The sequence below is a fragment of the Protopterus annectens genome, chromosome 6.part0 (genome assembly GCF_019279795.1).
Source record: "Protopterus annectens isolate FY-2018-M chromosome 6.part0, PAN1.0, whole genome shotgun sequence".
Classification (NCBI taxonomy): Eukaryota; Metazoa; Chordata; order Ceratodontiformes; family Protopteridae; genus Protopterus; species Protopterus annectens.
Window position 1 is genome coordinate 515,467,882 of NC_056737.1, and position 24,414 is coordinate 515,492,295.

Sequence of the window (24,414 nt, forward strand, 5' to 3'; positions counted from 1 at the left end):
GACAGATATACATATTTGTTCACAGTAATTTCATGGGGAATACAAGATGAATGAAGCTGTGTCCAGTATTGTGGTCTGCAGCCTACATATTCTTACACAATGATGCCATTCTGGAGGGGGAGCTGCAGACACTTGCTGATGGGTCTGTGTAAATGGTCCAGCGCCTTGGAACTGTAGTGACTGAGGATCCCATGCTTGTACATATATCAACGTGACAGAATGGCCAAATCCTGCTATGGCCATACCTCTCAGCTGTACAGATTCATACAGGTTACCCAGAGGCAGGGCTCATTTTTCTGGTCATTACCCCTTCACATTGTGGTTTATGAGAAGGTTTGTAGCCACCCATTCCTGTGTTTGCAGCACATACATCAGAGTTTCAGACTTTACACACTCCATGGCGTCCATGCTTCTACCCCTCCCCTCTATTATTCTATCCTTTTCCTAACATTATGCAAGCAATATCTGATAAGTATCCCTATAGTTAACACGTCATCCTAGGAGTATTTAGGGGTTGGTCCACAGTTCATGCAGTAGGACATGGTGGACATGCTACTGGGATTTGTCAACATGGCCTTGCATTTGTGTTCTGTTGAATGTGTTATGTCGTTATTTGGGACTCTGTGAGATAACATACATTGGCAGTACAGGTGAGATGCAGGCCTTTGACAGAGGACTATGGGGCATTTGGTAGGGATGCAGGCCATCTGTAGCAGGCCAGTGCATTCTGTCACTCCTACAGTCCCAGGCTGCAAGCCACTGTATTCCCTTGGGGTGACAGGGTGGGTGTGCAAGGTGATAATGGCAATAGTTTCTGTCCTTATTAATCCATTGGTATGGATGCTGGCAGGGTGCTGCTTACAGTTAGGGACACACCTGCATGGGACACCTCTTGAGCATGCTGTATTCTGTGGGTATTCAAATACAGAAGTGGGGGTCATATTGTACTCATTCCTGACAGCAGGGATATGGTACCTGTGGCTGATGGTGGGGTGAGCTGACTGCATGTGTGCTATGGAAGCTACTTGCAGCTGACTCACAGATATATGTGGGGCATTCCTCTTATGCTGGCTTGTGCGGGGACATCCATTCCATACTACACAGACAACTAATGTGCTGCTAATCTGTATGTACAAATCCAAAAGTGTGTCCATTTGACAGTAACATTTTATACACTCTCTGTCTAGGGTACTGCCGCCTGTGTACTGTTTGTATGTCTGAGCCCACCTTCATGCCATGTCCATCTTTCAGATGGTGACAGATATTACATCTGAACAATTAGTATGGATTACTGCTGGATTGGGTCTTGCTGGGATGCATTGTGTTTGGCAATGCAGTTGTGAGAACTTGACCCTGTCATCAACAGTACTGTCCACTGGCCACCGGGACACAACCTTCCATGCCTACATGCTGACCACTTTCATACAATATACAACACACAACAACCTAACACACAGAGACCTGCATATTGTACACATGCAACAATCTATCCTGCTAATTTGGCCAGCTCAGGTAATCTGTGCTCCACTGTTATTATACCCACATGTACATGTTACTACATTTCTACATAGGATTGTGGGGGGGCACACCTGACAACTGTAAACATTTGCTATGACCATACTGGTATTTCAGGTACTCTGTTGGCTTCCATTTTATTCTGTATTCTCACCTATCATGCAGACTAGAGGCATATCAGTGAAGCACAGTTCTTAGGTTTTATTGACATACATTTCAGTTTCAGACTTCTTACCCTTCAGAACATCCCACTGCCTGACATGTTGTAGTCTGTCTGTGTAGGTCTGGAGGGAGGCTGTTCTCCATTGCCATCAATTGGAGGCCTTAGCACAGCCATTCTTTGTGGTCGTCTACACCTATCCTGCTGGGTGAGACTGTTGTTGGGTATGTGAGCCTCACTGACATGCATGTGTGTGTCCTATGGAAACACATTTGGCCCACCACATGTCCTGCAGTGGGTTTTGTCACCTTGTCTAATACTGCCCACTCTGTTGACACCAGTATTTGTTATGGATTTCATGTTGCCATATATAGATGTCTACTATCTGCTGCCATCCCATTCAGCCACCCAATTCCCTTGCATGCTCACATCTGTACCACAGATATAAGTAGCAGAATATACTACTCCATTCAAGTATTGATAGTGAGAGTAACTTACCTTGTAGCTGTGCCAGTATTGAGGATGGTGCTGGAGGGCTGACTATGTCAGATGCACATAGTACACTCCCTATACATGGTTAAGCACAAGTTGTGTCATGTTTGGCATCCCTTTTACTGTATGTACGAGTCAGAAAGAGGTGTCATTCCCTGGGTTCCTACTGTGTCAGTATATGTGCTATGCGTTGTCTCTTTGACAAAGCCTGGTCATACTGGGCATGCCTCCTTCTGCCTACAGGGGCAGGCTCAAATTGTTCCTTCTCTGAGTCACTTTGTGCCTGTGCAAATGGTGGGGGACTGTGTGGCCCTGCCCCGTGCTGTTCCTGCTGCAGCTGTTTCCGCAGGATCATATTGTGTAGCATGGCACATACAATGACAATTTGGATACATGTAGCTGGAGAGTACTGCAAAGCTTCACCAGATATGTCCAGGCACCAGAACTGTGACATCGGCATCCCAGACACATGCTCTATTATGATTCTGGTCTGTGCATGTACCTCATTATGGAGTTCTTGTTCGGGTGTGTGTGCATTTCTGATGGGTGTCATCAGCCACGGCTCCAGTGCATAGCCAGTATCCCCCACTAGGTGGCCGTATGGGATGTCCCCATTGGCAAATCTCTGGTACAGCTGCGTCATATGCCAGATGTTTGAGTCATAATAGCTTCCAGGCTGCCAGCACAAACATTCATTATAATGCCCTGGGCATCGCACATGACCTGGCAGTTGATAGAGGGGAATCCCTTGTGGTTTATGTAGACCATACACCGCTCACTGGGTGGTGCTTTCATGTGTATGTGCATGCAGTCTATAGCACCCACTACCTCAGGGTATTCTGCTATTTGGTGGAAGAGATGCATATTGCTGGTCAACGCCTCATGGGTGTTGTGGAAATATATGTGCTCACCGGCATGTGCTGACATGACATCCAGGAACTGGTGGAGTACCCTAGATGCTGATGCCTGTGAGATCCCCATGATATCCCCAGTTGACCTTTGGAAGGTACCTGTGGCTAGTATTCTTAAGTCTACACATACCTTGGCATCCACTGGGATGGGTTCCCCTCTGTTGGTTCTGTGTGTGAGGCGTGGCCGGCGCAGCTCAACAATTTGCTGTAGAAGGTCCCTGTCCACCCTAAAGTGCTCCACTATCTCCAGCTCATGTAGCCCCTGGTAGGTTACCCTGGGTCTGTACACTCTTCTCCTTCTCCTCACTGTGGGTTGGTCATCAGCATTGTCACCCTCACCACCCTCAGCCTCTTCCACATGTTGATTTATGAGAGCAAAAGCAGCCTCTATCATTTTGTTGCTTTTGTTAGGTAAAATTTTCCCGTTTGTGTACACTGGTGGTGTAGAGTTTGTGGGAAAAACCAGAGGGAAAGGTGTTTGCATAGTTTATAGTAGTGTGCTGGGCTAGGCCGCTGCCTGTGTAATTGTCTGATTCTGATACATTTTACCTGCCAGCTATGCTAGTTCTCCTTGATTACCTTCTTACTGCTGTTTTCCCTTCCCATTGCCTTCCTGTTTAAGCCCAGAGGCACGCTGTGCAAACCCAGTGCTCAGATGTGAACGGAGCTGCTATTTCCTGGATTATGTTTTTTTTTTATTTAAAACACTGATTTAAGCAATGTAAAGACTGCTAGGCAGCTTTAGAGACGCACCTTACCTTAGCTGTCCTTAGCTAAGGGCAAACTCAGGCCACAGGGCTCCAATAAGCTTACAGCATGCATGACACACCCCCTTATGAAGTCATCTAGCTCTTAGGCTTACACCGTAGTCCTACACAGTTGGGTGCAAGCTAGCACTGAGGGGAAATCTGTGATTCAGTATTAGTACTCTCATTTGCATAGGATTGAGTGCTAATGCATGGTTACAAATCCAACACTCAGCCTTCCCCCTTAGCAACCACTATTCCATGGTCTTGTTGTGTTATGCATACCATTGATTATTATGGCAAAATTATGATTTTGGTTTAAAAGCTTATTTCCAGCTTTTTTTTATTTTCGGGCCGATCCCATTTGAGCACCGCAGCCCTGCGCTTAAATGTCCGAAATCGGCCAACAAAAAAAAAAGTTAATTTTTATACTTTTGAAATTATTTTTCATGCCTATGGCCATATATTTGGCTTTTGGCATGCCTAACCCTTCTAATACATGCATTTGTACGAGCTGTCATGCCTCCATTTTGTAGTTTGCAGAAATGTATTCAGCTGCTGGCTGAATACATTTCTGCAGTGTACACTATTCCTGCACAGATGTCTGCCTGCTTCCTGGATCACTAATTCACCTCATTTGCATGGTTTTCACCAGCAAATGAGGTAATTGGCATACAGGGGCTGTGTCTGTGCAGGAAAAGTGCAGGAGTGCTCGTGCATGTCCCAGGAGCTTATTCCTGGATCACACGGCAGCCATATTGCCTGCAGCAGTTCTTGCACTATTCCTGCATGCCATGCACAGCTTGCTGAATCCTGGGGATTAACAAATCCAATTAAACCCAACATTTTGTTCTCATGGCATCCTTTACATGTCTCAATTTTAATGTTTCTTTTTAGGTTTTTCCAACAATAGTGGCCAAACTAATGCATTTTTTGTACAAGGGTATTAAATCTGGCTTCCATTTTAAGTAATAACTTTCCTTGTTACTGCAAATAACCCCCAAAACAAATACAATTTCTATTTACTACAGGAGGAACAGGCATATTTGTTAAAATTAATGCTCTTGCATCTACAAAATAATTACCATTCCATAGATATTTTAAAAATTCATTTACTTCCAAAATTCAACAGTTTTCTCAGAGTCCATAAATATGTGCATCTAATATGACTTTAATATTTTGTTTATCTCCAATATGTTGCTAGTGAATGTTTCTGGTTTCTCTGTATTTTTCTAATAAAATCTTTTTGATACAAGCTCTGCTGCTTGAACATGCCAAAAATGTTAAACTATGTAAGCTGTACATTATATATACACAAAAACACACATTAAAATGCTCAGATGCATTGTGTTGTACTATGTAAACATACAAAGTGATAACCAATGTCTTTGAAATGCACACATTTATTAAGATGTACCTTAAGTAGTGGATAATAATAATAATAGAGTTTATTCAACTGCATCATATGGGCACTGGGCACTAAGGAAGTCCAATAGTTATTAGAATATGGTAGCTGACATCATGGGTTGTAAATAATCCATATCTTACAGGGATGGGTCTAAATCCCATATATTCCACTTGTATTCTGTGAATCTAAATGTAAAACAGTGTGCATAATGGGTCATACCAGTTAAGAAAGACAAAATAAATAAGCATACATTTTCTTTGAAAAAGTCTGCAGAACTATTACTAACAAAAAGCTGAGATATTAGATGTTACTGATTTCTATCTGAACAATGTAAATGCCTGTTGTAATTGTAATGCTTAGAACTGCAAGCTAGTTATAGTGACTGTGGGGAAAGTTCTACACTGATTCTGAGCTTATAGTGACTGTGGGGAAATCTATACGAGCTCTGTGCTTATTGTGACTGTTAGAGAATATATGCCAACTCTGACTTTTTAGTATATCCACATATTCTTCCTGCTCAGAGGTGCAGCAACATCAGGCTTAGTATATATGTATGTGTATATATATATATATATATATATATATATATATATATATATATATATATATATATATATATATATAGGTTCATAGGTTCATACTAGGCTATCTGCCCTAGGGCATTTATAAGCCTAGCCAGAGTGTGTTTGGCTTTCGCCACCCATTTTAAATTAATTTTGCTATGCCCTTTTTTGGGGTTAGTATACTGTGCCTCTGTCTAACAGTGACACAGAAGTGATACCCGGGCTAAACCTACGATCCCCCATCCACTCATCAAGATTCCTCTTGAAGAGAGTCAATGAGGCACTCTGCCTAACTTGGACTGCGATTTTATTCCAGAGTGAAGGGAGCCTCTGGGTTATGAATCTGTCCCTCCAGCATGTCCTATTTATTTCAGTGCTGAGGTTCAAGTCTCTCGAGCGTGTAGCTCGATGGGATTTGGATTTTCTGAGGTGCAGCATGTCCATTAATTCCAGGTTGGACATGGCTTTATACGTCAGGCACAGATCGCCTCTGAGCAGGCGGTATGCCACTGAGTAGAGCTGGAGTTTCTTTAACCGGGCAGCATATGGCATCTGTTTGAACCCTTTGATCCTCTTGGTGAGGTACTTTTGGGGTCTTTCCAGTTGCTGCAGGTGTCTGGTAAGGTGCATCCCAAAAGGGGCATTGTACTCAATTATGGGCCTGATGAGGGATGAGTAAAGAGGCACGATGACCTCCCCTGCTCTAGATGTGAATCCCTTCATGATTAGGTGGGCTATATAAAATGTTTTTCTAACCACTTTGGCCACATGTTTTCAAATGAGAGATTGCTATCAACTTGGGTCCCCAGGTCCCTAATTACTTCTTCCGTACTTACTGGATTACCACTTATGTGGTAATTTGTGGGCACTTTGTTTTTGCCAAATGGGATGACTATACACTTTTTGGCGTTTAGCTTGAGGCCATGGCTCTGGCACCAGTTGTCTGTTTCTACGAGGCCCTTTTGGAGGATGCTTGTGTCGGCTGGGGAGTCGATTATGGCACCCAGTTTGCAGACATCTGCGAACTTGGTCAGCCACAGTCCTTCCGTGTTGGCCTGTACCTCTGAGAAATCTATACCGAACAAGAGAGGTCCCAGGACTGAGCCTTGTGGGACGCCACTTGTAACTGGTTTGAAGTCTGACATGGCTCCAGCAATTCTAACCATGTGGGTTCTGTCCTTGAGCCAGTTTGCAACCCATCTAGTGATATAGGGGTTTATATTTAAGCTGGTGAGCTTATCTATAATGCCCGAGTGGGGTATTGTATCGAAGGCTTTTGCGCAGTCCAGGTAGGCTGTGTGGACCGCCTTCCCCTCGTCAATGGCCTTGGTGACTGTTTCAAAGAAATCGACCAGGTTTAAGAGGCAGGATCTGCCCTTAACAAAGCCGAACTGGGTAGGATCCAGTGTCTGTAGGTCCCCAATATCTTTATTTATAAGGTCCATGATGATCCTTTCCATAGCTTTGCAGACCAAGCTAGTCAGGCTTATGAGGCGATAGTTTCCAGGATCCGTTGAGGCACCACCTTTGTGGAGAGGGACCACCGTTGCTGTACGCCACTCTTTGGGTACATATCCTGTAGTAAGGCTGAGATTGAACAGTAGTTTTATGTTTGGGTTTAGCTCTTCTTGGAGTTCATGTAGGACGCAGCCGGGACACCATCTGGTCCCATTGATGCTGTGTTTTTGCTTTGGAGAGGCGGCTCTTACCTGAGCATCTGAGATGTCAGGGGCAGCACTCTGCTGGGATAGATATTTGCCCTTTGGTGGGGAGGGAGAAGTTTGCGCTGAACCTGTCAGCTAGGATGTTGGCAATGTCTGTGGGTTTGATGTATTTTTTGTCATTTTGGACTAATTCTGAGCATATCTGGGAATTCCCACCCAGGTTCCTAACATAACTAAAGAAAGCCTTGTAATTATCCTTAGTGTCCTGTGCAATTTTTCTCTCGAAGCTGGCCTTAGACAATTTTATGAGTGCCCGTAGTTTTTTGCTAATACTGATCAGGGATGCCTTCCCTTTTTGGGATTTTGCTCTATCATGTAGTAGCTTTCTCCTTCTATTGTATACTTTGTTTATGGCTGGGGTCCACCAGACAGGACGTCTGCCTTTGGAGGATTTGGTCTTAGTTTTATTTGGGATTGCATGATCCATGCATTCCTGAAGGTGTTCATAGAATGCGTTTATAAAGGATTCTGCGGTCTGGGCCATATTTTCCACAGGCCCGGGGGCTTTGAAGGATTCCACCTCGGTTTTGAGGAGTGTGAAATTTGCTTTAGAGAAGTTTTTCATTGTGGTTTTCTGGGCAGGGGGTGGAGTCGGGATGTGAATATCCAGTGAGATTAGTTTATGGTCTGATCTTACCAGTGAGGGATACACTTCTGGTCTGGAGCATAGAGTCCCCATGTTGGTGATGATCAGGTCCAGTATGTTTTTCCCTCTTGTGGGAGTGGTAACAAGTTGTTCCATAGCATTTGAGTTTATAAATTCTAGGAACCTTTGGGCTAGGGTGTTGGAGCTAGAGTAATGCTCCCAGTCTATGTTTGGGTAGTTGAAGTTGCCCAATATAATGGTGTTTGGAGAGACCTTCATATTTTCCAGTGTTCTCAGGAAGGCCGAGTGGAGTTCCTGGGTTTGGGAGGGTGGTCTGTAGCAGGCTATAAACTGGAAGGCAGTTTTACCCACTGTTAGTTGCACATGCATAGTCTCTGATGCTTCGTACTGTGCCACCAACCTGGAGGTGTGGGTATCTTTGACGAATATTGATACTCCCCCTCCTTTTGTGGTTCGGTCCAAGTTTTGGGGCCGAAAAGCATGGTATGAGGTATAACCTGGTAGTGCAGGGGTGCTCTCGGGACCCTTGAACCAGGTTTCTGTTACTGCACAGATATCGATGTTCTCCATGCTAAGGAGAGTTTCGAGTGCATGCATCTTGAGGTTTAGACTTCTGGCGTTGAGTAGCATTACTCTTTGTTTCTTATCCCTTGTGATACCTATGGAGGTGGGTTTGTCGTTTGAGCCTTGCCTAAAAAAGGCACTATGGGGATAGCAAGTGCCTTTGCCAATATCCGAAAGCCCAGGGGTGACAGGTGCAAGCCGTCCCTAGCGAAGCATTGTGGCTTGTCGAGCATGTCATCCCAGGCTGACAGGCATTGGATCCCCTTTGAATGACACCAATACTTAAGCCAATTGTTGAAATTGATCATCTTGTCTTCATATTGTGGCATCATTCTTGGTGAGGGTAAGATGCTACTCAAGGTCAGGGTCATACTGGCCTGGGCTACATGCTCAGAGAGCTCCTCTATGTCTCTTTTCATGTAGTCCAGGGAGGTACATCTCCGGTCATTCACACCAGCATGGACAATGACTGAGTCATATTTGTACTTGCCTTGGAGTGACCTGAGTGCTTGTGTTATGTGGCGGATCCTAGCGCCCGACAGGCAGCTCAGTGACTAACAATGTGGGTAGTGCTGGGTTAAAGCACCTGCAAAATGCTTCCATTGTATAGGAGTACCCTATGCATTTACTTTACTGTACTTTCTGCTGCAATCTCACTTTATTTTTTACATTTCTTTTTGGTGATATGAAATTGGGTATCATAGTTTTGGTGGGCAGCCTTATTATGCTCATCCCTGCCATTACTCTATTAATGGACAATAAAAGTAAGCTTTATCATTATAGATACCATTGTTTTATTTTATTTTATTATTTATTCCATCTATATTTATTTACTGGCATAGTTCATTGATCAATACTGACCAATTTCAGGCTCAGTCCAGGTGAAATGCAAAAGACTTCACAAACAAAATACAGATATGTAAGTAATAACAGGGTAGTTTAGACTACTTAAATAGAAAAAAAACCTGTGTATATACAATCTAGGGATCAAGCACAGTGCAATGTACAATCAAGCAGAGTGTTGCATGTAATATATATATATTAGTTTCTAAAGTGGGTAAGTGTTCAATGAATCTTGAGGGAGGAGAAGAGACTCAGAAACTAGACAGGTTATGTGATATGTCCTGTGTAGAAGCAGAAGCATTTGGCTTGGATGAAGAAGTGCTTTTTGAGTTGCATTCTGAATATGGAATAAGTGTTGACTTCCTTAATGTTGGTTAGTACAGCTTGCCAAAGAGTAGGTGCCTGACAGGAGACAGCATGTTTAGTGTGGATTGTGAGTAGTGTCTCAGGTTATATGAGGAAGTTATTTTTCATGAAGTCTAGCCACAAGGGGAGTTAATGTGTGGAGTTAGAGTAGTTTTTAATGCTGGGATCCAAAAAGTAGGATAGATCTTTGTTTTATGGGTAGCCTTTTAGTTTATCCTGGGGTGATACAATGATGCTTACAGAGAGGTGAGTGTGGCAATGTTTTTCTTGGAGGCAGAAGTAGAAATTGGGATCCATATTCAAGTTGAGAAAGGAGAACTCCTGAATTCCTTTGCCATTGGCTAGTTGGGCTAGAAAATGGGAGGTCTTTTTGACCCAGAAGAGGGAGTTTATTTTGGCTCTCACTTTGTCTATATGGAAATGGAAGTTGAATGACTGATCAAGCCATACTCCTAGGTAATTGAAGGTGGAGGATGTTGCTCCGGAACAGTTGTGTAAGTCAAACATAGTTGAAGAGTTAGGTGCTTGATAAATTTTCTGTGCAGTTCCAAAAAACACAGTTTTAGTCTTGGTGGGGTTGATAAGTATTTGAGTTATATACAGCAGATTCAGTATTAGGCTGATTTTCCTTGTGTACTTAGCAAGCAAACTTCTGGTATGTGCTGGTCCAGTGCTGGCAAATGAAATAGCAGAAATTAAAATCTGTTATGTACCTATGGAGCTATTAGGTGGGAAGGGGAATGAAAGGTTATATCTATAAGTGAAAGCTGAGAACTCAAAAGAATGACTTCCACAACTAGTTATAAACTGTATAAGGAGGTAAGATATTCTCTCGGATATATATAGGGTGATTCCACTTTATATATGTGGGTCCTAAAAAATAAACCAGTATTTTAGACGTGATTTGAAACACAGTATGTTCTAAATGTGTATTATATTTGTAGGTAAATAAAGTTTTATTTAATATCCATTTTTCCAGTTATAGGACAGGAGATGATGTGTTTCAAATTAAACATACTAATAATGACAGAGAAATGACTGCTAAACTGATAGAAGATATTTTCAAAGTAGCTTCTTCTACTGATCTACAACAGACACTGTTAGTTATAGTCAGTGACTTTCCTCAGCATCATCTGCGAGAAGTTGTTCATGTGTGGATGATGACTTTTAATGGTGTTTTGTATTTAATGGGATGTAAATAAATATTCAAATATTTCAAACCATATTGTGATCATTTAAATGTGAAAAAGATTATTTAAACATTGATGTGGATATTGTCAACAATCACAAAAACTTAGCTTTCTCTCAGCGATTTTTCTAAACTCAGAGCAGAGTTTTACATTTCCAAATCTGGGAGCAGGAAATTCAGTTTACTAACATTTTGCATTTTGTAATTCCAGTATAACTACAAGTAATTACAAAGTCCAGAAGTAGATAGTCTGTAAATGTTGTTTACAATTTACTGCAGATCCCATGAACTTTTTTTTAAATTTACAATCATTGTAATTGAGAAGTTGCTTAAATGAATACAAAATACAGCTTATTTCTACCAGAGCAATACATAAAGTATCTAGATTGTTACTGAGGTTTACTCAAATTCAGGCCTTCACTTAATCTGCTAAACATGGAAACTGCATTAATTACCTAAAAATATAAGCGTTATGGTATTCTGCCTAATCTAAACTCTACGTATCAGTCTATGACTGGGCATGGGCAGCCATTACTAAATGCAATCTCGGGTATTAAGTTACATTTCTATGGTGTTACATTGGGATGAAATGTCTAGGCTTGAAATGACCAGGTTGATAGCCTAGTAATCTCCTATGATCCTATGATATTACAGCTTATTATGAAGTATAAAATACAGATTAAGCAGCTCTTTTATTCTTCATTGGCATACATCAACTATACACTAGCAGGTTATAAAAAAGTTTGGACTGGGTAATGATTAGTTACCAAATAACATTTCATACCTCTATGCCTCATAAATTTTATTTTAATTGCTAACACGACATTGAAGGAACACTAAGTCATGGATACACATCATCACCATCATCATCTATCGGCTGTTCCCGTTAGGGGTCGCCACAGCGGATCATCTGTTTCCATTTCTTCCTGTCCTCTGCATCTTGCTCTGTCACACCAACCACCTGCATGTCCTCTCTCACCACATCCATAAACCTTATCTTAGGCCATCCTCTTTTCCTGTTACCTGGTAGCTTCATCCTTAGCAACTTTTTCCCAATATACTCAGCATCCCTCCTCAGCACATGTCCAAACCAACATAATCTTGCCTCTCTGGCTTTGTCTCCAAACCTTCCAACCTGGGCTGACCCTCTAATATACTTATTCCTAATCCTGTCCACCCTTGTCGCACCCAGTACAAATCTTAACATCTTTAACTCTGCCACATCCAGCTCTAACTCCTGCCATTTTGTCAATGCCACTGTCTCCAACCCATATAACATAGCTGGTCTCACTACCCTCTTGTAGACCTTCCCTTTCACTCTTACTGGTACTCGTCTGTCACAAATTACTCCTGACACTCTTCTCCACCGACTCCATCCTGCCTGTACTCTCTTCTTCACCTCTCTTCCACACTCACCATTATTCTGAACTACTGATCCCAAGTATTTAAAGTCATCCACCTTTGCCAGCTCTACTCCTTGCATCCTCACCATTCCTCTATCCTCCCTCTCATTCACACACATATATTCTGTCTTAGTCCTACTGACCTTCATTCCTCTTCTCTCTAGAGCATATCTCCATCTTTCCAGGGTCTCCTCCACCTGTTCCCTACTCTCACTACAGATCACAATGTCATCTGCAAACATCATAGTCCACGGGGACTCCTGTCTGATCTCGTCTGTCAACCTGTCCATCACCATTGCAAATAAGAAAGGGCTCAGAGCTGATCCTTGATGTAATCCCACCTCCACCTTAAATGCATCCTTCACTCCCACCGCAGACCTCACCACTGTCACACTACCCTCGTACATATCCTGTACCACTCTTACATACTTCTTTGACACTCCCTACTTCCTCATACAATACCACAACTCCTCTCTAGGCACCCTGTCATATGCTTTCTCTAAGTCTACAAAAACACAATGCAATGCCTTCTGACCTTCTCTGTACTTCTCCATCAACACTCTCAGAGCAAACATCGCACCTGTAGTGCTCTTTACCAGCATGAAACCATACTGCTGATCACTAATCATCACGTCCCTTCTTAACCAAGCTTCCACTACTCTTTCCCATAACTTCATGCTATGACTGATCAATTTAATCCCTCTGTAGTTACTACAGCTCTGCACATCACCCTTATTCTTAAAAATCGGTACCAAAACACTTCTTCTCCATTCCTCAGGCATCTTCTCCCTTTTCAAGATTTCATTAAACAATCTGGTTAGAAACTCCACTGCCATTTTACCTAAACACCTCCATGCTTCCATAGGTATGTCATCTGGACCAACAGCCTTTCCATTCTTCATCCTCTTCATAGCTATCCTTACTTCCTCCTTGCTAATCCATTGCACTTCCATGATTCACCATCCCCACATCATCCAACCTTCTCTCCCTCTCATTCTCTTCATTCATCAACCCCTCAAAGTACCCTTTCCATCTGCTCAACACACTCTCCTCACTTGTGAGTATGTTTCCCTCATTATCCTTTATCACCTTTACCTGCTGTACATCTTTCCTAGCTCGGTCCCTCTGTCTAGCCAATCGGTACAGGTCCTTTTCTCCCTCCTTAGTGTCCAACCTTTCATACAACTCTTCATATGCCTTATCCTTAGCCTTCGCCACCTCTCTCTTTGCCACGCACCTCACTTCCTTAAGTCATGGATACACAATTTACATAAATACACAGGAAGATGAAGGAACAATAAACTGCAACAAAAGTGCACCTTTTGTTACTTTGTATGATTACCTCATTTTTAGAATATATAGTGATATAACTGATATCAAAATATTTTGCCTTCCTTCTTAATACTAATGGGTTACAGGACACCTCATCAAAGGAACAATAGCTAGTAACCAATGCATCATAGCCCAAGCACTAAAAGGCCACACATATGACTATCAGTAGCAACACACACTAAAACAACTTATTAAGTGGCAACACATATTACCTGAACCTTCAAGTATATATAAACAAATAACCATTTTTGCTACCTCTACAGGCTATGTCTCCATTCCTTCTGCTGCTTCTATATACCAGCTTTCAGATAATACAAGCATGAAGAAAGAGAAATAGTTGGCAGAATATAATAATTCCTCTTGCCTCTTCTCCGTGCTTATACAATCTCTACCTTTGCAAGCAGATGGCAAACTCGCACTGCTCAGTGATAATGACGTGTGATCACTGGCAGTACTCAGCTAGAATGAGGTTCAATAATCTGGATCCAGTCAATTGGCTTTAGCAATTTGGATTCATGATCAATTGTCTTGTTTCCAACTAATGACTATCCTGAACATGAAATTATCATTTTTATAACTAGAAACTGAAACATCATTCTTATATTATTTAGTATATTCACAAAATTGTTTGAAATAATTCTTGAAGCTTAGTCAAACTTGTAAAGGTTTCCTAAGTTTACATAGCAGCCTGCATTTGAAGCTTTGTGTAAGAGTGAAGACACATGCAGTGTTTGATCACAAAGTGTGATAGCTAATTGCCAAAGACCAGCAATGTTGTTCAGAATTTTATTTATAAATATTACTTCTGAAAATGGGTCATATGCAGTACGCTTATTCACAATTTACTAACATTGTAGTAGTTTCTGAGTTATAAAATTATGTTCTAAATTCTTAAATATATATGTATAGATAGAAGTTATGTTGCCTGCATTTGATCTAAGTATATGCTTATTTCCTAACAGTTTATAAATGAATGAGAAAGCTATTTAATATGATGGAGTCCCTCTGCAATTTTGACATTTTAGTCATAGCTAAATAATACTGCAAACTACATGTTAATTCAATTTTCCAAGTCATTCCATTCATATTTGAAATACAACTGCTTTGAAAAAAGTTTGGAGTTATTGCTGTGCTGAAGATTTCATATCCCTCCTTGAGTTACAAATTTTGGCTGTAAATTTCTTCCTAAATTCAAGTTGACTTGGCTCTTTCCAACCCTCTTTGGCACATGTCTGTCGCAGAAATACTGAAATAGACAAAAAATAAGGTTCATTTTATGAGTGGTACTCAGTTTTATTTACTGGCAAAGCAATAAAAGTATCAAACAAAATGATGAAAAATATTGATGCTATAATTTCTGTAAAGAATATCTCAATAATTTTGAGCAACAGATCATGGCTAAGAATTTTGTTGTATTGTATCTTTAAACTGTCTTGGTACTTTCCGAATATATCCAGTACATTTTAGTCACAGAAGTCTACAACATAAAATAAAAGGGTGAGACTTCACACTGCAGAGTGGTTAGAAAGCCATTAGAAGTCTTGTAGTTCAAACACATGTACATTCACATCCAAAAGCTGTAACCCACACATATGGAAAATACTTATATAGAAAGCTTATCCTTCTGTAAAATGTGTCTCCATGGGCTAACATAGAAAGCTTATCCTTCTGTAAAATGTGTCTCTGTGGGCTAATATCAGACATGCAGTTTTATACATAATATTATACATGAACCATTCTTTCAGCTGACTGTTATCAAAAATGCATGTCAGGTTTACTCTGGGACATATCCTTCCATTCCTCAAAGTAAACAATCCATTGATTAAGTATCACTATTCTACGCATCAGTGATGTATGTGCTGCTGAGGAGTTCAGTTCCAAAGGTTTAATATTGTGGTGAGTTTCACTGCAAATTTTGGACTGTGTGAGTCAGCAGAATGTTTTTTCATGGTGTTTTCCCCCTTTACTTCATTTGGTATGCATAATGTAGAGATTTGTTTTCAAGTTTTTTGGCTCATTGTTTTTGACTTGTACCTTTCAGAAAATGTTGAGCTGAAAGATTGTGCTGCAAAAACTTGTAGGTAACCTACTTTAAAAATTGTAATGTTTAAGGGTCCATGTTTATACAGCAGAATGATTGTTCATGCCAGTAACTCCACTGTCAGTAAATGGAAAGGGAATGCTTTTAAATCCACAGAAGATAACTTACACATAGTTATGCTTTAATTTAGTCACTGAGGACATAATAGAATATATTCCTCTGTACTGAAGATGGAACAACAACCCATGTTTCTGAATGTAAGACACAGACAGAACACTGAATGCGTACCTGCAACTCAAGTTTCTAAATTTAGTAGATACTCCATTCTCCAAATGCAAAAAATGTGGTTTTCAGATTTGTACAGACCTCAACATTTTAAAACTCACACTGCTAGTGAGGCAAAAAATGAATGGCAATACAAACTATTTTTTGACAAAAAAAAAACCACAGGAAAAACACTGAATGTAACACTCCTGAAAAGAGGAAAAGTGCAAGAGACGCAATGGCTCAATGGCTTCTTATTCTGAAAAAGACAGTTTTGTGAGCAGTAGACTTACTAGATTTATATCCCAAGAATTTGACTTTCCTCAAAGTCAGTAACCTACCAACTGCTCCAGGGTGACCTGTGTATTGTTTTTTGAACCATTAAAGATAGAGTCCTATTTATCCACATGTTTTTTTTTTTGCAATACCTGTACAAGTGACCTAAATTTTGTTCGGTATATATTTCTCAGAGGTACAGGCCAACACGGAAGGACTGTGGCTGACAAGTTCGCAGATGACTGCAAACTAGGCGCCATAATCGACTCTCCAGCCGATACAAGCATCCTGCAAAAGGGCCTCATAGAAACAGACAACTGGTGCCAGAGCCATGGCCTCAAGCTAAACGCCAAAAAGTGTATAGTCATCCCCTTTGGCAAAAACAAAGTGCCCACAAATTACCACATAGGTGGTAATCCATTAAGTACGGAAGAAGTAATTAGGGACCTGGGGACCCAAGTTGATAGCAATCTCTTATTTGAAAACCACGTGGCCAAAGTGGTTAGAAAAACATTTTATATAGCCCACCTAATCATGAAGGGATTCACATCTAGAGCAGGGGAGGTCATCGTGCCTCTTTACTCATCCCTCATCAGGCCCATAATTGAGTACAATGCCCCTTTTGGGATGTACCTTACCAGACACCTGCAGCAACTGGAAAGACCCCAAAAGTACCTCACCAAGAGGATCAAAGGGCTCAAACAGATGCCATATGCTGCCCGGTTAAAGAAACTCCAGCTCTACTCAGTGGTATACCGCCTGCTCAGAGGCGATCTGTGCCTGGCGTATAAAGCCATGTCCAACTCAGAATTAATGGACATGCCGCACCTCAGAAAATCCAAATCCCATCGAGCTACATGCTTGAGAGACTTGAACCTCAGCACTGAAATAAATAGGACATGCTGGAGGGACAGATTCATAACCCAGAGGCTCCCTTCACTCTGGAATAAAATCCCAGTCCAGGTTAGGCAGAGTCCCTCATTGACTCTCTTCAAGAGGAATCTTGATGAGTGGATGGGAGATCGTAGGTTTACTCCAGGTATCACTTCTGTGTCACTGTTAGACAGAGGCACAGTATACTAACCTCGAAAAAGGGCATAGCAAAATTCATTTAAAATGGGTGGCGAAAGCCAAACACACTCTGGCTAGTCTTATAAATGCCCTAGGGCAGATAGCCTAGTATGAACCTATGAACCTATGAATAAATAAACAAGGTTTGCTAGAGGAAAAGGTTCCTAACTCAACATCTTCCCAGTGTATAGAATAAGTTATCTCTACAGATCAAAGTACTACTCTGAGAATATTTAAGACTAGTCAAATGACTGCATGGGTAAACACAGATTTATACTATGGTTATCATATACAGCCCTGCTTGGCTGGGCAGGTCAGCACTATTAAGTACTTGAAAAGGGTGGCAAGAACTGTGTCTACTTAATGGTGTACATGATTAAGCATTTTATGGTCCCCTTGATAGCTTGCTAGTATTATTTTTATGTTCCCTAAAACTTTACACATGCTAGGATTAAAATTACACAAACATTATGTCTCTCAAACAGACAGTATATTACTATCCAAGCAGGTGTCAGCTATTAAGCCCTTGCTGGAACAGTATGTCCTTGCTCACAACATTCACTTGTCTATCTTTCACCTTACCAAATTACACTGAGCACTACCACTTAGGTAAATCCAAGCTCTTTGTTGTTGCATCAAAGATATGAAACAGTTTTCCACATTTAATTAGCAAGACCCCTCTTACAAACCAAAGCCCTACACAATCACTTACTGTCATACTGTAGTCCAAGGATGCAGCACAGGCATCACTTAAAAGGACAACAGCATATACGTTTCATGGATACTCTGATATTCCTCTAACTAGCATAAATCACATAACATCAGCAGTAGCTGCTTCATTTATTCAAGCTCTCTAGAACTGTTAATTTCTCTCTGCTTAACTGCTACTATAGAAAATCAAAGCAATAAACACATAAAAATAATCATTATTTAATATACATGAAGCAGCAGGTTCCATCTATATTTTCATAAGATTCAAGTTTAAGGTCCACTTCATATGCATTAAAGTCCACATATCTGAAGCACTACAAAAATGAATCCACACAGCAGAATAAATACCAAGTGATAATAAAGAGTGGAAAAGGAACATGTTGCTCTAGTAACACCAGCCACTAAAATAAATAATGTTATATAAATATTAAGATATAAGCATAAAGTAGTAGCTTATTCTTTAGTGGCCATTTATAGTGCAGCATTTTTCAAGCTTTGACAGGCATTGAAAATTCAAAAAGTAAAAACTGCTGTGGCCCCTTTAACAAATAGCTATCATGAGGGAAGTCTGCTTAGTTTGAACTGGATGCTAAAGGCAACAAAGAAAGTAGATCCACACAGTCTGCACTCCAAAAGTAAAGACATCAGTTCATCCATCTCTTAATCTGAAGTATTACAGCTAGAAAAACAAGTGCAACAGCAAATCAGAATCAGCAGGTTAAGCAGAAACTATATACCACAGCAACAATAGTAGCTCCACATATTCTGTAACTGTGCAGTTCATGTTGCTAAACTGTAACAGCAGTAAAACAAGAATCCTCAAGGCAGATACTGAAAGAAGTAAGCAGCCCTATGAACAACTCCATGCAGTTGAAGTTATTGAAATATGCTCTGTGGACAAAGCTTGTGGGGACGAATCACTCTGTTGTGCATCATGGTCTTGAAATTTAATATCTGAATATATTGCAGTTAACGCAAAATATCAGCTAGTCTCAAAACACTTAAGAAATGTCAAAATGTTTAGTAATATTCAATAGTTCAACATATCACAGAACAAAAAACTCTAAACAAATATACAAATTTTATAAATCTCTTGTGCGGTGTTAGTTTTTTTACAATAATCCATCCATCCACAGCCACTTTTTCCCATTTTTGCACATTGGGTCAGTGTGTCACTTCAACAGTGACAACTGTCTAAAGTCAAGGTTTACACTGGCAGGTGGATAGCCTCACCACAGTGATTCTTTCACACCACGCACTCACATGCACACTAACACCTATGGCCAATTTAGTGTGTCCAATCCACCTACTGCATGTCTTTGGAATGTGGAAGGAAACTGGAATACTTACCTCTTTCTTAAACAATGATTTCACATTTGCATAATTGATAAAATCTGGGTTACTATAACATCTTATTTTACGACTTTCATTTCTGTAGCTGCTAAAGCCAGAAAATCCTAAAATAACTGAAATGTATCTACTTTCCATTTTTGGAATTATTTTCCTTACAACTGGCAAAATACCTCAAAATAATGGCTACTGCACTTTTCTAATCCATCCAAAAATTGGAACACTACTCAAAAGTATTGTCCTTGTGATGATATAATTATCTGACCATAAAACTTTAAAACATTTGTATATCATTAACTTTTAAAATTTTATTACATCTGTGTGACATTATTCCTTTAGTTTTATACAGTTTATTTATTTTATATTGAATTATAAACGCTACATAAATATCTTCCAGGTAAAATGCTCCTTAACCTACTAAATGGTGTTAGACTCACTGACTTCAAAACTATTCCTGCAGCTCCCACCATTTAAATTTCACAAATCACACTGGGTAAGATAAGTCCAATAATTCACTTTAATATTTGCAATATTGGATAAAATTAACTTATAAGAGCTAGAGAAAGCAAGCTTTTGACTTGCTTTCCCTTTTAATAATGGAAGGAAAATACTGCAGTAGCCCAGAAAATTCACTGTTTTCTTTCTCTGATAATTCCAACATTCTGAGAAGTGTCGCTTTATATTCTGAATTAATAGCCAACTTATGTGACCTAATATAAAACTTGCAATATAAAACTTTTGCATTATATTGTCCACTAATAACACTGTATGACTTTATAAACAATTAAACCAATACATAAAAATATTATTTTAATTTGCAATATATAATTTATTTGAGCTATTTCTCTTGATGCATATGCCATAGCAAATACAGAACAAATTAATTTAATGTAGGAAATATGTATGTAAAATTTCTACATTTTTAATAACATATTTATATAGTTAAAACTAGATGGCTTTTTGGAATAATCACTTCTAGAACCCAGAATATTTTTTTTAATAATACAACTGAAAATGAAACAGGATTTAAAATCGAATTATCATAGCTATATCCATGAACTGATTTCCATCGGTCTTCATATGCATTATCAATCCAATATATTATTGTTTTAAATACATACAGTATTGCATTTGAGTCAATATTAGGGAAACCCACCCTCCTTTTCCCCATATTCTAATATGATTACTGTACACAGTTCTAGGTTTTAAGGGATACCACAAGAAGGTCAGTAATAAGTTATTTTTTATTAACTTATATGGGCTTAATAAAGTGGTCTGAATTATATACATCATTGTTGGTAATAAAATCATTTTAATAACATCAAGCTGCATTTAAATGTAAAATATATATTATTCTAATTTTTAGTAATAAAACTGAGATCTATAAATTTAGCATAATTATTTTTAATAATAAAACTATCTCCTTAGAAATAAGTATACTTAAGCATTTAATGCAATGTTTGTCCCTCCTGATTTTTTACTTATTAGTCAAAGATATATTAAAACATGTATTTGTTTAGGAAGATTAAAACATGGTGTACTAGGAAAATATAAAAAGTGGGATAAAGATTTTCATATAAAACAAAATAATTAACACAAAGCTGAATTAAAGGTTCAAAAAGGAAATAAAGATAGTATTAAATCAGTTATATCATTAACAAAAGAAAATCAAGATTTTTAAACCACACAACAAAAATACCTCTAGGGAAATTTAAATGGCAACCACATGCTATGACTCCCAAAGGGCTTCACTTACAGGCAAATGCATCAAAGTTAATTTCTAGGTCAAATCAAATACAAAATATTCTTAATCTGAAATCTGTCAATAAAACTTCAGTTATAAAAGAAATGTTATCAGTATTTATGAGGAAGCAAACAAGATAGGAAATAAGGGGGTAGAAGGGGGAGCTATTGAAGAATTGTTAAATAAGAATGTAAATATAAAACTAAATACAGATCAATCTAAACTTTAATAAGACCTACAACTGTAAATGAAATTAAAGAACAAAGTAAAAAGACAGTAAAAATGACAAAGCTCCTGGTTTAGTTAGAAATGTACCCAAATTTACAAATTATTTCTTCCGGAAATTATTCAAATATTAAAGAAGGTATTTTTATTAATCCAAAATACTTATCAGGTTTCTATAACTTGTAAATTCTTGTGATAAACCCTACACTGAAATAAGGGAAAGGCTCATAACTACAATATTCTTGCATATCCATATCATTGCTAAATATAGATTATATAATAGTTTTTTCTATTTTGATAAACAGAATGAAAGTATAACAGAATAATAAATAAAGATCAAATAGGCTATATAATTAGTTAAGTAACATAAAATTATAACAAAGGAGTTATATGAATCAAACATAATTAGTTTAGAGTAAGAGAAAGACTGATTCAGTAAACTGGATTTATTTATTTAATACTTTAGTAACTTATTGCTAGAACATTATGCATGTTTAAAGCTTTTGATAAAATCAGACATTTTCTCTCAAAATCTATTAATTTCACTAAAGTTACTAAACAAGGTTGTCCTCTTTGTCCATTATTGTTTGGTATTGTAAAAGAAACATTTGCAAAATATGTTGGACAGACTTCTGCAAAAAAATGTTTTCTAGTTTCTGAACATTACCAATCTAAGATTCAGTTATTTGTGGATTATATATTATTAACAGGTAGCAATATAATAAAAAAAAACTACTGGTAATACTTATAATTCCATTAATTTATTTCAAAAGTTTTTTTTTAATGAAACTAAACACTGAATCAAATTAAACCAGACAATGATTATTGTATAGTGCAGATATTAGATATCCATCCATCCATAACCCCTTTTCCCATTTTTGCATATGGGGTTTGGGGTCAGTTCAGCAGTGAGAGTTTCAACAGTGCAGTAGTGCTGGACAATTCAGAAGTACTATTTCAGCATAATTTCATTATCAAATCTTAAAGCAGCATGGGATCAAAGTGTTTAAGACTATCACAAGTAATTCACTTTAGAGTAAAACAATGTACTAGTGGTTTTCACACTAAGAAAACAGCTTTGCTTATACTAATTCAGAAGTGGTAGGACAACTAATATAGACTAAAAGAACTACTTTAAACAGTTAAAAGTTTCTAGTGCTGTATTTTCAAAATGAGAACATTTGTTTTACTAATAAACTGTATTTAACTTTTGTACAGTAAAGCACTTTGGCCATTTTCACATGACAGCACACAAATTCATCTCTTTACATTCTGAACATGTGACTTTGACCATCTACAACTAGAAAAGCCATTATTTTAATAGGAACATATGCATATATGTATATGCATATGTATATGTAGATATATATATATATATATATATATATATATATATATATATATATATATATATATGTGTGTGTGTGTGTGTGTGTATGAAAAATCCTGTTAGATGTGGAACTGCAAAAATGAAACAGTGCACTCTGCTGTAACAAAGCTGACAAGTCATGTCCTTGATGTCAAAACTTGGAGCTGATATGTCTGGATGAAGGAATTCTGCCTATTGTTTTGAGGCCAGAGTTAATGGCTAGAATTTGCATGTATAATTTATTTTATTGATTTGGTTCCTGACCAGCTGCAAGATCAAAGGGGCTATTAACGTCTGAGAGTCTGTTAGCCTGGGAACCAGAAAGAAATGATGTAATCTGAAATGAATCAGTGGTACTGTTATCAATTTAAGTACAGAAAGAATGAGAGCATTAGAGCATTTGTCTTGAGAACATCCAACATCACCAGTTCTGCCTGTGTCTAGATGTAAGTAGAATTTTAGAGCATTTTTTTTCTCTAAGATATAGCTAGGAAATAGGAAGATTAGACTAGTTTGTTTTTCTGTGATGTCAGAACTTTTCTATGGTAGTATTTCTCTGTGATCTCTGACTAGCACTGAGTAGTAAGAAGTATTGCCTTATGTTTTTATTATTTATTATTAAATATATTTAAACCTTTCAAGTGTGGCTGCTTTGTGTAGAGATAATTTCAGCTCTAAGAGTCTATTGCATGTATATGGTCATACTGTACAAAGTCACTCCAAATAAGTCTTGACTGTTTGGTTGCACTTAACAGCTGGATTATAATATTGCACATTAATAATTGGACACCCTTCATAAGGGCCTTTGAGTAGCTGATAAATATTAGCAGGGTGGTGGCAGTGATTTCTACCTTATTGTCTGGGTAAAAGGTGCACAGCTGGAGAACCTGTGCCAGCCTTCCCCAGGAGTGTCTCTGTGGTTGTATAAGCTCTTATCTCAAAGTGTGTGTGTGTCAGCTACCTGGGCAGGGATATGAAGCACTAGCTGGACAGAGAGGGTGCTAGTGGTTTTAGCTTGCCCACTAGGCTGAGATCTGGACCCTATAGCTGTGCCAGTGGGGAGTCTTATTGGGGACCTCCAATGAAAGGGAGAACCAGCCCCAGACTGACTGTGATATCTGTGAGCTCTTAAGGGAAATTGTACTTTACTGTGTGTGTATTTATTATCCTTTCCTTATATGTACACCTCTCACTGGTGTTATTGGTGAGGATTGAGGCTCCCTGATTCCTGGGCCAGTGCACAAGCATCACATATTAATTGTTTGGCAGTGGTGGGATATCCACATCATATATTAATTGTTTTGCAGTGGTGGGATACTCACACCACATATTAATTAGTTGCCAAATACTAATTGGCTTGTAGTGGTATGGGTAGAGTAAATTCCTGTAGCTTGTGTACAGTGATCACTGAAAATGTTTTGTACTCTAAATCAGCCACACAGTGAATACTCAGAGTTCAGATCACAATTGTTTTATTTCTTTCGTTAGCTTAGTTAGTCAGGGAGAGCAGGCTGCATGTCAGCAGAAGAGTACAGAAAGC

The 24,414-nt window shown here is 38.9% G+C and overlaps 1 protein-coding gene across 1 annotated transcript in view; it reads right to left on the minus strand.

The window, feature by feature from the left end:
* Positions 1-14,595: 14,595 nt before the first annotated feature.
* LOC122804404 overlaps positions 14,596-24,414 on the minus strand; it is a 481,872-nt gene continuing 472,053 nt past the window's right edge. Inside the window, exon 5 of the mRNA XM_044074234.1 lies at positions 14,596-15,069. Within this exon, the coding sequence (XP_043930169.1) occupies positions 14,945-15,069 (125 nt within the window). The 3' untranslated portion in view covers positions 14,596-14,944. The remainder of the gene's footprint in view (positions 15,070-24,414) is intronic.